The sequence below is a fragment of the Acomys minous genome (genome assembly GCF_964271855.1).
Source record: "Acomys minous genome assembly, chromosome: 14".
Lineage (NCBI taxonomy): Eukaryota > Metazoa > Chordata > Mammalia > Rodentia > Muridae > Acomys > Acomys minous.
In genome coordinates this window covers 78,704,006-78,720,861 of record NC_140496.1, presented here as the reverse complement: position 1 = coordinate 78,720,861, position 16,856 = coordinate 78,704,006, and the positions used below count along the sequence as shown (strand labels likewise).

Below are 16,856 nucleotides of genomic sequence, written 5' to 3'. Positions count from 1 at the left end.
TAACAATAAACATTTAAAAATGCAGAATAATTAAAAATTAACCAGTACATCCCCTGTCCCAGAGGGCTAGCCTAGTAGCACCAAAAACAAAGCAAAATCCAGTTATCTTTACCACAATGTCTATTTTTATACCAGGAACTCCAATGAGCATCAGGAGGCCCTTGAGGCATTACCAGCCAAACTAAAGGAATGATACCCACAGAAGCGAAACAAAACAAAAGCTGCCGAGAGACCTGTTGCTTGTAATGCTCCCAGACGGCACATCCGACCCAGTAAGAGTGAATGTGGGACTTTTAGAACTTTGTATTTAAAAAATCTGGGCTTGACTCCAGTTCAAGCCATTCGGCAAGGAGGATGCACTGAAGTTTTAGCTCCCTGTGTAATCAGGTTGTTAATAACCACCTGTCCCGCGGTGCTGTTATGGCGGGAAACAGAGCCCTCAAATTGGTAACATAAGGCATTACCAATAAAAACAAAACACAAACAACTAGTATTGACGAATCTATTTAAAGACTAAATGTTTATCAAACCACAGTGTAAAATTCTCTCAAACTAATTGGACTAGCTCTCCCAGTGGAAAACTCAATTTCCCTATCATTTCCTCAGTCCGACAACTCCACGTCCCCTAATAATCACACCACATTCAGTTCTTCCTCTTTTGTTTTATTTTTACAACACTGCAAAATGAGAAAACAACTGACACGTGTCGAGTTCACACAATGACAAACCACCTTGACCATGTCCAATTCCACCAGGACTAGGGGCGGGGGTGGGCGTGTGCTCCCGGAGGAGACCCTCTCACAGAAGGATTGCTGGAGATGGTTTACAGTGTGGGGAGAGGAGAGGAAAAAGAGCGACATTTCAACCATTTTAAACGACTTCACAATAAACACAATTTACATAGTAATTCCTTTATGCTAGTATAAAAATAGTGCCAGAAACTATGTATTTGTTCGGATATATTGAAAAGACGTAAGAATACAAATAGAAATCAACAGTGGCGAGTGATGGATCATTAGAGTTCTTAAACTGCAATAGAAATTTATATTTTCAGCTATTTACATCACTTTCAATGACATTCAAGACGTGTCTACACAGGCTTTTGATAAAAACGTGGACAGGTGAGGTAAGCTTTAATATTTCCTTCTTTGCTCTCGAGAAGGCAGAAAGGGTCCAAATCTGCAGCTGAATAGTCTGTGAGAACTCTGGTCTCTCTTTCTCTGCTTGGATATGGAAACATGATCTATGCCATGTGACTCCTTACACACGGTGTTCTTAAAGCTATCAGCAAGGTAAATGACCCATGCTGACAGGAAGACAGACTGTCCACTGGCATATGCTTAAAGACATTTTGGATAAAAGTTCATTGTCTGAGCTGGGTGCAGTGGCACATGCCTGTAATCCCAGCACTCAGGGAGGCAGAAGCAGAGGCAGAGGCAGAGGCAGGCGTATAGCTGTGAGTTCGAGGCCAGCCTGGTCTACAGAGCGAGTCTAGGACAGCCACGGATACACAGAGAAACCCTGTCTAAAAAAAGAAAAAAAAAGTTTACAGTCTGTATGTTACCGATGAAAAGAAAAGTGATAGAAAGACCCCTATACTTTCATGTTATTAAGTTGGCGTTCTACGTGCCCTTAGTCACTTCCTGCGCAGCCGGTGAGCTCCTCGGAGTTGCTGCCTTGCTTCCGCAGCAGACACTGAACCTAACACTGAGGAGAGGATTTAATGAGGGGTGGGCTGATGCATGGCTGACACTGAGTAAATCAATTCTGCCCCCCTATCTGAAACAGCTGTTTACAGGAGAGCAAAGGAGCACTTTGTCCTTTCTCAGCTTAAATCAGGTTAAAGGAAAAGGCCATACTGCTTCCCTGATAAGGTTTAGGAGTGTGATACAGTGAGAAACACAGGGAGTTTGGAAATGTAACAGGGGCCAAGGTCCACACTTCTGCAACACTCTGAGTAAAGGCACTTGACTGGTCGGCAAGAGTTGTCCGCGACTCAAGTTCCTCCACGAAGCCATTATTTTCAGTACATTTTCATACATGTCCTTATCTCCAGGCTGCTACTAAGAGAAACTCTTTTTCCTAATTAACCAACCAGCGAGGAAGCATCAGACTGGGTTTATGCTCCGAGCCAGGTCTGTATGGAGTGGATTAAATGTATTTGTTTTCCGTCTAGGGAACTCAACATAAGAAATGACCCGTGCAATGAGGTCACTCTACTTCAATACCCCATTTTCCGACAGTGGTCTCAAAGGCCCATAAGGAAGGCTTAAAGAGCTAGCTGCCTCCTGGGACATGCCCCTCGAGCACAGGCTTTGTCCAAACCTAACTACCTTAGGAACGCAGCCTCGTTGGGTGCGGAGCTTAAGTGACTTACACACATTCACAAAGCCTCATGCTTGGCAAAAGGCGACTCTTCTAACCACGTGAGATCAGAAAGCTCTGTGGAAAACTCAGCAAAACACGGGGATTTTTCTGGCTGACAATTAAAAGGAAATTTCATCATATGATTTTACTACAGCCAGCCAAACAAATCATCAAACAGTCCAGGACAAGAGCAACTTCTTATTCATTATGGGCACTATCAACAGATGGCAGCATGAGGGAGCACTTAAAATAACATAACATGATAAATACAGTCCAACTTCAGTGGATACTAGAAAGGGAATATTCACAGTAAGAACAGAAACTATGGTTTGTGTTCTTGTACCACAGACAGAAATCCATGTATGGAATGGTTTTTCCTATAAAACAAAAATCATTTGAATAAAATAGTATTCTTCTCTGTATGAACTAAACTAGGCAGCAATAAAATAGCATGGGCGTGGCACTGCTTTTCCTATATTTTCCTGTATTAATGCTACACTAGCATGTAAAACAAACCATTACTCAAGTCAAAACATATGACCCTTTGCCTGTTAACATATCAGACAAATTCTCCACGTATAATTGGCCTCTTTACAAATATTCTCAGTGCCTTAAGTCAGAGGAGTGTGGAGAAGCTACAAGTGTCCATGACTGCATTGAGCATAACTAAGCACTTACAATGTGTGGGGACAATGCTAGGCTTATAGAATGTCATCTAAGCAGTGTGTTTATACTCAGGAATTAACACTCGTCCACAGGCATATGGAAGTATATTGATATGACTATTATTAGTGACAGTCTGTGTAACTGACACACCAGTGCACTAGAGGCAACCTTACAGGTTTCATCTATAGGACATGAAATACAAATAAAACAATATTCTGAAAAATGCCGAGTATTGCAACCATAGTACAGTTAGCACTGGGTGACAGTTCTCTGGCCTAGCCGTTACCAATACAAAGCAATGCTAGCATAACCTGCTTAGCCTTTTCATATCTAAGCCACAGTCAAATATACACACACAGGATCTAAAATGAACATGTTGAAGTTTAAGCAAAGAGAAAAGGGGAAAGAAACCATTTTAACTCAAATTAATGTCAGAAAGACAGACCAAATACTTCAGCTTCTTTGGGAGAATGTGGGAAAAAGGGTGGACATTAATAAATCAAGTCCCTCTAATTCTCCTCAAAGGTAAACATTTCTGCACATTTGGAACAGATACTCGTCCCCTGGCTCAGATGCTCCCCCTGACTCATGATCTACTTCCAATACTGAGTGGTATTTGATTCAGGCAGGAAGTTTTTCATACACTGCTCCTTTGAATTCTTTGTTTCACCTCCCTATTGGAGACAAACTTCTGCTACTCATATAACTTTATTTTTCCTGTAAATTTCAGTTGACAGAACAATCGAGGCCTATTTTGTGACTTCAGGCAAGTGCTCCTATGGCTACTTTTCTTTTCAAACTTAAATCGTTGAGTTAACAAGATGAAAAGTAAAAAAAAAATAAAAATATAATAATATAATTTGTTTTAAAATTTTTCAGCATTTAAAATGTAGATTGCCAGAAAGACCTTTCAGTGAAACATTTCTTTTGGCTGAGTGCTCTCCAGGGCCCTCCCACATCTGGCAAACACTTAATTTTGGGACAGTCAGTGGGGAATCATCTGGTCCCAGGCTTTAGAAAGGGTGCTGAGACTGTGCTGAAGGGCCACCACATGGATAGGTTGTAATTTCAATTTGCCCCATCATATAGATGGGGTGTCCTGCAAGTCCTCCCCATCACAGAAAGACCGCAGAGATTAGCTACCACAGTGTCTTGTTTCACGTCTTAACTTGGTTAAGACCCTTCTGACAAGTTTACATTCATTTCTCCCTAAAATCCACTCAGTCAGCATTCATCTCACACTGGCTTTAAATGTCCTAGAACGCATTCAATTGGCCTCGAATCCACTTTTGGGAAAGATTCCTGACGTGTTTGAAAGACTGGTGACTCAGAAACAAAAAGGCCAGTTATTTATAACCCCCAAGCAAAGGCAAGCGGAGTGGAGGAATGCCGCTTGCAGCATTCTTATCAACGTTGTTCAGAGTGAGTGCGACTATTCATTTCACTTCAGTGGCATAAAACCAAAGTATACAAAGTCGGTAGCAGTCTCTAAAACACGTCACGCTATGCTCACAGGAGCTGTGCAAAAACAAAATACAGCAGCGGCAAAGTGCACACAAATTTGCATAGTGTACGGCGAAACTGGGCCTGTGGCAGTTTGCGCACGGCGGAGGCGGTCAGTCCCCCTTGGCCTGGCTACTGTCGCCGTTAATCAGTGTCTTCTCCTGCTGCTCCGCAAGGGCCTGCCACTTCTGTCTGTTCTTTCTGCAGCCGTCCAGCAAGGGCAAACAGTCCTTTGACACGTGGGTCAGGGCCTAAGGAAAAGAAAGGGAACAACTAGAAGCCAGCCTCAGCCACAGGCTTGTCACCAAGGGCCACAGTCATTACACGAGCAGCCCACGGCTGGCAATCTCATTAAGTCCTAGAAACACACACGGGGTATCGGCCAAGGATTCCCGCTTAAGCTACACAGTTGAGGAGGCATACTTTGAGACAGGTGAGGACAACACTGAGGGGGGCTTGATGGCGAGGCTGGGGGCAACGGCGGCTTGGCAGCTAAGAGCATGTTGTGCTCTTCTATAGGACGTGAGCTTGGGTCCCAGCACTCACGGCAGCTGCCTCACAGCTGCCTAGCACTCCAGAGGGCCCATTGCCCCTGGCCTCTACGAACAGCTGTACTCCTTTGCACATACCCACACAAAGACACGCACATGATTACAGATAAAAGTGAATCTTTAAAATACATCAACAGCGAGGCGTGGGAGAGCCATTTGTTTGGATCTGCTATTTATGCTAGCAGACACTTCCTGAGGGTGCTGTGAGAAACTGTACCTGTGCTTTACACAGTTTCATAAAGGTTATTATTATTGACCAAGCATGGTGCCATTTAGTTACAAGACCATTTGCTGGGGCTTTCTTTGTAATACAGAAATGACAAATACCCAACAAGGCTTAGTAATACTTGGTAAGTGCTTTATGATCATTATGAATGTCTCAGGCTCACATCTGACATATATGCTATATCATGGAGTTTAAAAACCAATTTTTATTAAATGACACGAGAACAGCTTACAGTGCACACACCATCAGTAGCTATCTCTGAATAGTAAGACTATGAAAGATTTTAATCTGCCAGTTTGCTTCCCAGGACTTTCTGTTTGATCTGCAGTGAGAACATACCACTTTCATGATAAAGGCACCTTTCAAGATCATATAGAATTCCCAGCAGCATAAAGAGTGCTTCCACAAACTACACAACAGAGTGAAATCTAAAATGGCTCTTCTGATTATATTATTCTTTCTGGTTGCAGGGATGGGAAAAATCAAGAGCCATGGTATCATCAGCTGAGAAGAACTCTTTACCTAAGGAGCAGGGAACGGGTCTGGCATACACAGGAGGTTTGAGGGTACCTGAAACGGGGCTCCTGGCAGCATCTGAGGAAGAACTTCTACAGAGAGGAGAAGCCTGGCCAAATGGGCCCTGAGGACCACGGGGAGGCAGGCGTGTCTTCTGTTCTACCATCCCCTTTATCCTCATCACCAGGATTGTCTGTTAAGCCTGTCAGTGCTTTTGGTGGTTTGGTTACAAATGGCCTCCATAGGCTCCTGTATTTGCACTCTTACTCCCTAGGGAGTAGCACTATTTGAGAAGGATTAGGAGGTGTGGTCTTGTTGGGGGAAGTGCGGCACTGGGGGGTGGGCTTTGAGGTTTCAAAAGCCTAGAACTAGGACCAGTTTCATTCTTGCTCTCTCTCCGCCTCCCTTCCTCCCTCCCATGCCCTCCCCTCTACCTATGGATCAGGATGTAGCTCTCAACTACTTCTCAACTCTTCAAATAGGATGCGCGTCTGCTTCTGGCAATGATGATCACGGACTGAACCTGTGGAACTGTAATCAAGCCCCCCAGCTGAATGCTTTCCTTTCTACGATTCGCCTTGGTCATGGCAACTCTTCACATTCTAGGACCCTGACTAATACAGGAACCCTGTTTGGGGTAAATATTCTCTTTCTCTCTCTCTCTCTCTCTCTCTCTCTCTCTCTCTCTCTCTCTCTCTCTCTCTCTCTCTCTCGAAAATTAACTTTACACATCCAATTGCTAAATCTGCAATATCTGGATTAGAAAATTTGTATTTTTTGTCTGGCCTTAACCTTTTATGACAACCCCAGGATAATTTCTCAAACAAATGAAATTTAAATCCACTTGAACTTTTAGAAACAAAGGCGGCATCTCCTTGTGTACTGGGGTAATAAACATCTAAACCAGTGCATTGAATATTAGAAGGAACTTTTTTTTTTTTTTTTTTTTTTTTTTTTTTTTTTTTTGGTTTTTTGAGACAGGGTTTCTCTGTGTAGCTTTGGCCATCCTGGACTCACTTTGTAGACCAGGCTGGCCTCGAACTCACAGCGATCCGCCTGCCTCTGCCTCCCGAGTAGAAGGAACTTTTGCCAGAACAACAAAAGCTACAAAAAACCAAGAAGTGAAAAATGGCAGAAGGATGGAGACTGGACCATATTCCGGTACCCTCCTTTTAAAAAGTCCTCAGAAAACTTCCCTTAACAATATCTAAGCCACAATATGACAGTGAAAAAAAAAAGCTGGGTGACTATTTTTTGTGCCTCGGCTAAAATTAAACTTTAGAAAGACAGTGCAGAGACAGAGTATGCAGGGCATATCCCTTCAAGGGCAGCACCAGCAAGTGCCTCTTAGCATCCCCTAAATTAACATGTTGGTGACCAGCACACCCTGGGCATTCAGCAGATATTTATACCCAGAGTGAGTCAATGCGAACCACGTCCTTGTTCTCTACAGATATCACACTCGTCAGCAAGAAGAAACAATAGCAGTGATAATTACAGTTTTTGGCCGAGAAGCAAAAATATGCATCCAGTGCTAATCTTTTCAACGTACTTCAGATTCAATTCACAACATAACCCAACTTTAGCAATCTAGTGTTTTCCCTGTGAGTACCTCATATAGCTGCAAGCAGATGGCGTCTATGAACCCAACTTGCATGCTTGGGATTTTATTTTTCTTCTCCCTGTTCATTAGATCCTGAAAATACACACAGACAGATATGCATTTACTCAAAGGATACAGGAAAGGTTGGCTGTAAACAGATGCTCAGTGGTTAGCTCAAAGAGGCCAGATAGAACACACACACACACACACACACACACACACACACTCCAAACCCTACAAAGAAGAGGAAGAAACTGAAACAAATAAATGGTTTGAAAAGATCCTTTTTTCACATTTGAGATCTATACCTCTATATTAAAAGGCAGTATACATCACTTTTTAAAAAGATTTATTTATTTATTATGTATGCAGTGTTCTGCCTGCACGTGTGCCTGCATGCCAGAAGAGGGCACCAGTTCTCATTATAAGATGGTTATGAGCCAACAAGGGAATTGTACTTGGGACCTTTGGAAGAACAGCCAGTACTCTTAACCTCTGAGCCATCTCTCTAGCCCCAATACATACTTTTGTTTGTTTTGTTTTGTTTTGTTTTTTCAAGATAGGGTTTCTCTTGTAGCCCTGGCTAGCCTGGACTTGCTCTGTAGAGGTGGTTGGCCTTGAACTACATCAGCCTGCCTCTGCTTCCCGAATGCTGGGATTAAAGGCGTGCACCACCACGCCCGGCACATCAAACACTCTTAAAGTCACTGTTCTCTTATGAGTATTTATCCTCACAAAATAATGCAGAAAAGCAATGCAACTGTTTATCACTGTTCTATGTATAATAATGAACATGCAAATATTACAGCAAAGGAAGTGAATTAAGTTGTGGCTGCATTTATTTCCTGTAATTATGATCCATATACACCAAAAATCATATTAGAATAAAAACGGCTTATTATATTAAAGTAGAGAAAGCAAACCACACACACACACACACACACACACACACACACACACACACACACAAATTAAGACCTAGTGTCTAAGCAATTTTCACCTCCCAAGCTTGCTTTTGCTTTTGAGTCAGCATGTATGATTCTTCTAAAAGGAGTGTGTTAAAAAGTGAAACGAGAAACTGCATTCCCAAGGAAAGGTATCATAGATGTGTTAAGAAGCAATATACGCTTTAGCGAAGTGCGGGCACATGCTTGTAACACCAGCACCAAGAAGCTGAGGCAAGTGGATTTTATGATGGAGACTAGCTTAAGGTACACCGTAAGAACCAGTCTAAAACAAGCATATAATTTTAAAATGTGGTGAACAGTTCCCACCAAGAGAACCGTGTACTTACAGCAGGCTCGATGTTGAGTTCTTTTCTCTCCCTGTCTCCTTGATCAAAGAATTCAGCTGCTACAAGTTCTGCTATCTGAAACAGACAGCAGACTGAGTGTTGGGGTGGGGGGGATGGGGTGGGCGGAGGAGCAAGGGGTGGGGTGGGGGGAGGAGCAGGTCGGTCTTGGAGACAGAGACTTTGAGTGAGATAATGAAGTCTAGCAAACCTGTTGTTTCCAGCACATGGGTAGCATTAGGATGACACAGTGATGAGAAACAGAAATTATGCCGCATTTGCTGTAACCACGCCCTCACAACTACTTGACCCTCTGTAACTAAGCAGGAAGCAACAGGCTTCAGTTTTGTGAGTCGAGAGTGAGATTGCTCATCTGTATGGTAACCAGCAAACTATTCATTAAGCATCCATTTCTTTCATTTTTTAAAAAAGCACCTTGAGAATTTCATACAATGCACTTTGGTCATGTTCTCTTTCTTCCTTCCAAGACTTTGCATATACCCTTCTTGCTTGTTTTCAAATCCACAGCCTCTTTTTTCATTAATTGCGTAGTGCGTGTGTGTGTGTGTGTGTACGCGCGCGCGCACGCAGATATGTGTGTGTGTGTGTATACATACATACATACATATATATTTCTAAATACATAAACACAACCTTCTCAGTCAGTGTAGTGGAACTTGTGTATGTTTCAGGGCTGATCCTCTGGTACTGAACAACCAGCTGGTGTGCTCTCCCCCAGCTGGGGAAAATCGTTTCTTCTGTCCCCCGCCCTGCCCCCCTACACTCTTTAGTCACCTGCAGTGAAGGCTTGAGGCCTTGTGAGCTTTCCCCCCAACCGTGTTATCAAGCCTATTGGGGTCATCCTTGTTCAGCTAACATCTGGGCAGTCATGTTGATGAGACCTGGCATTCCTAGGAGACACAATGTCACAGCCAACTCTACGTTCTAAAGCACCAACCATAAAAAGATGCGTGAAAAACAGCACCGAATGCTGTATTGCAACTGGTTGACAGGCCCTTTAGGTTTCTTGTAATCTCTCTTTGACCTTTTCTTGCAATTTCCGTTGTTGTTGAGCATTCTGGTTTGTTTACCTTATAGTTTCTCAGAGTCTGGATTCCACAGACCACATTCTTGTAATGCCACTGACAGCTTTCTCAAGGCTCAGCTAAACTAGCTCATTTTCTTCTTAGCCTGGCTCCTTAGGCAGTAGTGGCTAATTATATGAAGTCTGTCCCTCTTTTTGTGATAGTCATAATTATCGATGTTTTCTGGCGTCCATTTATTTGGAGGCTTCCACAAGGGTGGCGGTCAAAGGCAACATTTTTTAGGTTTGTTGTATTAGTTTCAATACTGAGAAAGTTTCCCATATCAATTATTTGATTATGCTTCGGTGTAATTCATATTTAATAAAACAAGTTTCGTCCCAGTGTACCCATTAAAAACCCACTTGATTTGCAAGCATCTATCAAAGGCGACACTAGAAGGTTTCCGTTTTGCTAATACTTTTATTATTTGAATTTTGGGGGTTTAAACATCTCTGTGTGTTGCAGTCCTTCTGGAGGCAGCTTCTTCCATTTTGCCAGTGCAAGCTTCTGGACCAGGTCTCTGTTCTCTTAACACAACTCTAGTACTTTCTAGTAAGTTCCTTGCTTTCATGGTAACAAGGCTGTCTGTGCCCATTTTATTTTCTTTTTTTTTTTTTCCTTTTTTTTTCCCTCCTTTATTAATTTATTCTTGTTACATCTCAATGGTTATCCCATCCCTTGTATCCTCCCATTCTTCCCTCCCTCCCAATTTCCCCTTATTCCCCTCCCCTATGACTGTTCCTGAGGGGGATTACCTCCCCCTCTATATGATCATAGGGTATCAAGTCTCTTCTTGGTAACCTCCTGTCATTCCTCTGAGTGCCACCAGGTCTCCCCCTCCAGGGGACATGTGCCCATTTTCTTGCTCTGTAGTTCAACTAGTCATGTCTTGATGGAGCCATGGATGCTCCAAATTGTGTTAGTGTCCCTTTGTGACTCATGTGCTCATTACTTGAATTTCGTCCATCACCTAACATTGACTCTTTCTTGTTCTCTTTTACAGTATACTGTATCTACATGAACATTTGTTTACATCTACACATATATATTTGTATCATCTATATCCATATCTGCGTCTATACATTATAGGCTGGGATCCACATATGAGGGAGAACATAGTTTTAGCTTTTCTTTCTGAGACCGTGTGGCCTGGCTTAACATTATACACTCCAAGGCCATTCATTTTCATGAAACTGTTGTGATTTCATTTTTCTTTAGAGCTGACAGTAACTCCAGTTTATATTTGTACCATATTTTCATGACCTGCTCATCTGCTGATAGACAACTACGTTGATTGCTTATCATTTGCTATAGGGAACAAAGCAGCAATAAACGTGAGTACGCAAACATCTCTGCGATATGCTACACAGTCCTATGACTATATGCCCAGGCATGTGGGTCAAATGATAGTTCTACTTTTAAGTTTTGGAAGAACCTCCAAACTAACTCCCATAATGGCTGTACTAACTTGCACCCCCACCAGCAGTGAATAATGGCTCCCCCCGCCCCCCCTCCATACTCCATATTGTCACCAACATTTGTTGTTAAATTTGTTGATGAGAACCATTCTGAGGTAAGATGGTATCTCAAAAATTGTTTTAATTTGCATCTGTTTGATGGCTAGGGATATTGAACACTTTGAAAAATAGTTATTGACCATCACTGGTACAGACCCTCTCCCATTCTGGGTACTGTCTGTCTGCTCTGCTGGTAGTTTCCTTTGCTGTGCAGAACCCTTTTCATTTCAAACAGGCCCATGTAGTTGCTGGTGATGCTTGGGGCCAGGCTCTGTGCGGTAGAAGTCCCCACTGTCTTGAGGAGTATTTCCTGTCATGAGGAGGTTTCATGTAGCAGTCTCTGTATTTGGGGACTTACATTAAAGCCTTTGATCTATTTTGAGTTGGCTTTAGACAAGTGTTGAAAGATATGATTTACTTCATTCTTCTGAAGGTGGGCAGCAGACTTTGTCAGTAGCACTTGTTGAACAGACTACCTTCCTCCCTGACCCGCCCCCCGTACCCCAAATGCATGTTTCTTACCCTTTGTGAAAACTCAAGTGAGCATAGCTGTGCATTTTATTTCTGGGTCCTCTTATCCATTCCATTGGAGTAACTAGACAGTTTTAAATATTACTTTATTTAATTTAAAATTTAAAAATACTTTTAAAAATATTACATGTATGGGTGTTCTGCCTGCATTTATGTATGTACACCACATGCAGACTCAGGGCCTGCAGAGTTGAGAAGGGGCCATCAGATCCCCTGGGACTGGAGCTGCAGAGAGCTGTAAGCTGCTATGTGGATGCTGGTAACTGATCCTCTGGAGAGCGGCAAGCGCTGACCATCTCTCCAGCCCTGTCGATTCTTACGGCAGTACCAGGCAGTCTTGATCACTATAGCTCCGTAACATAATTTGCAGTTAGGTTGTGATACTCCTGGAAGTACGCTTACTCCTTAGAATTGCCTTGGCTATTGATTTTCTAGTTCCATCAAATTTGTCTTTGATTATTATTATTATTTTTGTTTCCTTCCTTTCTTTTTTTCTTTCCCTTTTGGCTGCTGGATACATGCACAAAAATATAACTGATAACGAGTGTATAAAACTTAACGTGAAGCTCCACACTTTTGGAATGAACACTCTTAACTGTACAGAAGTTCACTGAGATGTTCGGAGTGTACTAGTCAGCTTCCTCTAGAGAAACAGAGCTCTCCTCTGTGATTCAGCCAGTCATCCGTCACAGGCTCCAAACAGCATCCCTATGACCCACTGACACCTGAAGGGCCATCGGGTCAGCTGGATCATGTGGTCCAAGAGGTAGAGCAGTCTGCACAGCAGCTTGGACTTGCTGGGAGAGCCTTCTCCTGTTCCAGGCCCCACTCACACCTAGCGCCTTTCCTTGCCACTCAGTATATGGACCAAAGTCACACATCAAGTGAGGAATGTGCTGTCTCCAGAATCCAAACAGGCCCACTAAACACTGTGCTTCTTTCTTGGTGGTGGGAGGGGCCAGGTACAATAACTCATCCTTCGCCTTAGAAGGAGGAATATCTCTGCATGGCCTGCATCCCTGGGCTCATAAAATTTTCACTGGGATAGAAGGCCCTAGAAATTTGGTTGGATTTCTTCTCCATCCTCTAATGTGCATATGTTTTGTCAAAAGTGGTTGCTACCTAACCTTCCCTTAGCCCAATCAGCATAATGTCATCGATATAGTGGACCAAAAACTGTGTTATTAAACCTCGACTCAGAGGCCCCCTATCAACAAACTAAGCCTTTCTAGTATATATGTGCCTTCCACCATTAGCCCATACCCTTAAAATCTTTCCCACATAAGAGTCCCCAGACTTCTGCTTGAATCAGTTAGTAAACTCATAAGCTCTTCTGTGGTATACTGTTCCTCCTCACCAACTGCACTTTCTACCTCCCCTCAAGGAGCCTGTTTAGCCTTAGGTCTGGTGGTAGGTCTAAAGGCAAATACTGTTGGGCCCTGAGGGGCATCAGAATTGTTTTGCCTGCCACCGGCTTCAGGGAAAGTCACTGCTGATTCAGAGACAAAGAAGGATCCATTCCCTCAGGCAATGGCAGAGAGGGCAATAGGACACTCTGCAGTGTCAGGGGAGACGTGCATCCTCCGCTAGAGGTAGACAGATTGCTTTCTCCACTGAGATAAGCCCTTCAGAAGCTGAGAGTTCAAATCCTACACATCTCCATCCCAAGTTACAGGATCCGATTCCTTACCAGTCAGTGCCTGTCCTGTGACCGATGACACCCTGTGACCGGGACTTGGCTTTTCATTGTAATTCAGCCATGCTTATAATGAGGGCTTCGGTTTGATTTTCTGCATCATAAGTTCTGCGGCTGCTGGAGAGAAGACTCTCGTCCAGGGCACACTTGGAAACCTTTAGGCTGCTCACAAGCATCTGGAGCTCTGCATCATAGACTTCGTTGTTTTCCTTGTCACTGTGTACTGAGATGCTAGAAGGTGGTTACTTTTATCACGAAGTTCTTTTTTTCTCTCTCTCTTTTGTTAATATACACAGATATATTAGAAGCAAAGAAACTACCGTGTTATTTTCCTTATTTTTCTACAAATTGCCAAAGTTTTATGCACAGAGTCACTAAATTCCTTGCTCTTCCCAATAGGTCAGGCAGAATAAGCAAATGTATTTATCTCGGCACATTCCTCAAATAGTTCATAGCATGGATTTGTTCATAGCAGAGCTTCTAGGAGGTTCCAGTAACTGAAGGTGGCAGCAAGTTTCAGACTCTTAAAAATCCATACTTACAATTATCTTTCTGTAGAACCACTCCTGGTACCACAATCTGTACTAGTCAGGTTTCCTTGGAGGCAGAGAATTGATGGAATGCATATCCATATATATTCATATACATATATTATACATTAATGTTAATGTGTATATAATATGTATGTACTAACATGTATAAATAATGTATATTATATATATTTAAATGTACTAATATATTAAGATAGTACTTATTAAGAGTGGCCTACAGGTTGTGCTGCAAGATGTCTGACAGTGGCTGTTTCCCAAGAATTCAGTAGTTGTTCGATCACAGGGCTGACCCAGCTGATCTTTGGTCTTTGTTGGAACCCTGAAGCAGGTCGTAATGCCAGTGAAGAGCTTCAACAGCGGGAGAGATGAACTTGCCAGCCAGAGTGAGGCAGCCAAGCAGGCAAAAAACAAAAGCTTCCTTTTTCCATGTCCTTTTATCTGGTCTGCCGCCAGAAGGTGTGGCTTGGATTTAGGGTATGCTTTTTTACGTTGAATGATCAGATTTAGGGTAAATCTTCCCATCTCTAATGGTCAGATCGAGACAATCCTTTGAAGGTACTCCTAGTTGTTTAGGTTTTAGGTGACTCCAGATGCAGTCAGGTTGACAACCAAGATCAGCCATCACATACAGATTTTGTGTCTGGCTAAAGTCTGACGATAAGATTTAAAACTCCCAAATAGATACAAGGAATAAATGATTCACCAACAGTTAACCAAAAAAGGCATAAAAAGCTACACCACTACAACAAAATAACAGTAATTAAAAAACACTGTTCACTAGTAACTTAATATTAATAGTCTTGGTTCCTCAATAAAAAGGCATAGCACAAACAAACAAAATGGATTAGAAAAAAAGAAATCCATCTTTATGTTGCCTGCAAGAAACACACCCTACTATCAAGGACAGATACCACCATAGAGTAAAAGAATGGAAAATTTTAGTCTAAAAAATAGAACTAAGAAACAAGCAGGCACAGACATCAAACCAAAGCTAGTCAAGAGGAGGTAGGCAAGACATTTCATATGTGTTAAAGGAAAAATCCACCAACAGGATATTATAATCCTAAACTTGTACGTGCCAAACACATGGAAACCTAACTTCATAAAAGAGCCATTTTTAGATTTAACATCATAGATTGACCCCACCACAGTGACAGTGGGTGATTTTAATACTCTCCCCCATAGGCAGGTCATGTGGACAGAAATTAAACAGAGAGACTTTAGAGTTAAATGACATCATAAATCAAATCAGACATTTACAGAACACCAGTCCTGAAGATAAATGCATCCTTTTCACAGCAGCCCATGGAACTTTCTCCAAAACTGACCACATATTAGGACACAAAACAAGTCTTTAAAACTATAAGAAAAACTAAATGACATCTTTCATCTTGCTTAAACACAAAATAATAAAGCCTGATATCAACAACAGAATGGGCGAATAGTATACAAATTGGGAAAACACACACACTAATAAATAACGATCAGATGAAGAAGAAATCAAAGGAAATTGAAAATTCCCTACATAGAATGGAAATGAAAATACAGCATACTGAAATGTATGGAAATACATGAATGCCACACCAAGTGTATAGCATTAAGTGCCTACATAAAAAGACCTGGGGAAATTTCATATCAATGACTTAATTATACACCCAAAAGCTTTTTTAAAAAAGTAACAAATGACACCTAAAAAGAGCAGATGGGAAGAAAGAATCAAACCCAGGGCTGAAGTTAATGAAATAAAAATTTAAAATAGAATACAAAGAATCAGTGAAATGAAGAGTTGGGCCTTAAAACAACAACAACAAACAAACAAACCCCTTAGAATATGAGAAACCTTTAGCCAAACTGACACACAACCAGAGGGCACCCAAAGCATGAAATGAGAGAACAGGAGGCTGGAGACAGCTCAATGCTTAAGAGCAGCCGCTACTCCTGCAGAAGACCAATTTGGTTCCCAGCACCCACATGACGGCTCACAGCCACCTGCAACATCAGTTCCAAGAGATCTGACATCCTCTTCTGATTCCAAGAGCACCAGACACGCACATGGTGCATACATGGAGGCAAAACATTCAGGCAGATAAAATAACTCTAATTTTAAAATGGAAAAAAAAAAGATTAAAGACGAAATGGGAGACATTACAATAGACACTAAGGAAATTCAGAGAATTATAAGCCCATACGTTAAAATCTGTATTCTACCAAACAGGAAAACCTACAAGAATCGGATGGCTCTCTGGACAGATATGATCTAACAATGTTCAATTGAGATGAGGTAAAGAACTTAAATAGGCCCATAATATCCAATGATATTGAAACAGTAATTTTAAAAAATTCCCAAGTAAAAAAATCTCACAGCCATACAGATTCAGAAAAGATTTCTACCATATATTAAAAGAACAACTAACATCAATACCTCTCAAATTATTCTGTAAAATAGAAGTGGAAGGATTATTTCTATTTTTAAAAAATAAAATCAGTATTACCTTGATACCAATACCACACAAAGATTCAACCACAGGCCAGTATGTAAATTCTCAATGAAAACTTGCAAACCCAATTCAAAAACACATCAGAAAGATTATCCACCATGAGCAAGCTAGATTGATCCAAATGATGCAGGGATGGTTCAGTATGTATAAATTAGTAAATGTAATCCACATATAAGTAGACTCAAGGACAGAAATCACGCAAATGTCTTAGTTGCAGAAAAAGTTTTCAACCAAGTATGATATACTTTCACGATA

At 41.8% G+C, this 16,856-nt stretch overlaps 1 protein-coding gene across 3 annotated transcripts in view; it reads right to left on the bottom strand.

The window, feature by feature from the left end:
- Positions 1-642: 642 nt before the first annotated feature.
- PDE5A (phosphodiesterase 5A) overlaps positions 643-16,856 on the bottom strand; it is a 144,400-nt gene continuing 128,186 nt past the window's right edge. For all 3 annotated transcript variants that reach the window (XM_084757814.1, XM_084757812.1, XM_084757813.1), the window contains exons 19-21: positions 8,727-8,801; positions 7,442-7,525; positions 643-4,787 (exon numbers count right to left, since the gene is read on the bottom strand). In XM_084757814.1, coding sequence (XP_084613940.1) covers positions 4,650-4,787; positions 7,442-7,525; positions 8,727-8,801 — 297 coding nt within the window. In that variant the 3' untranslated portion in view covers positions 643-4,649. The remainder of the gene's footprint in view (positions 4,788-7,441; positions 7,526-8,726; positions 8,802-16,856) is intronic.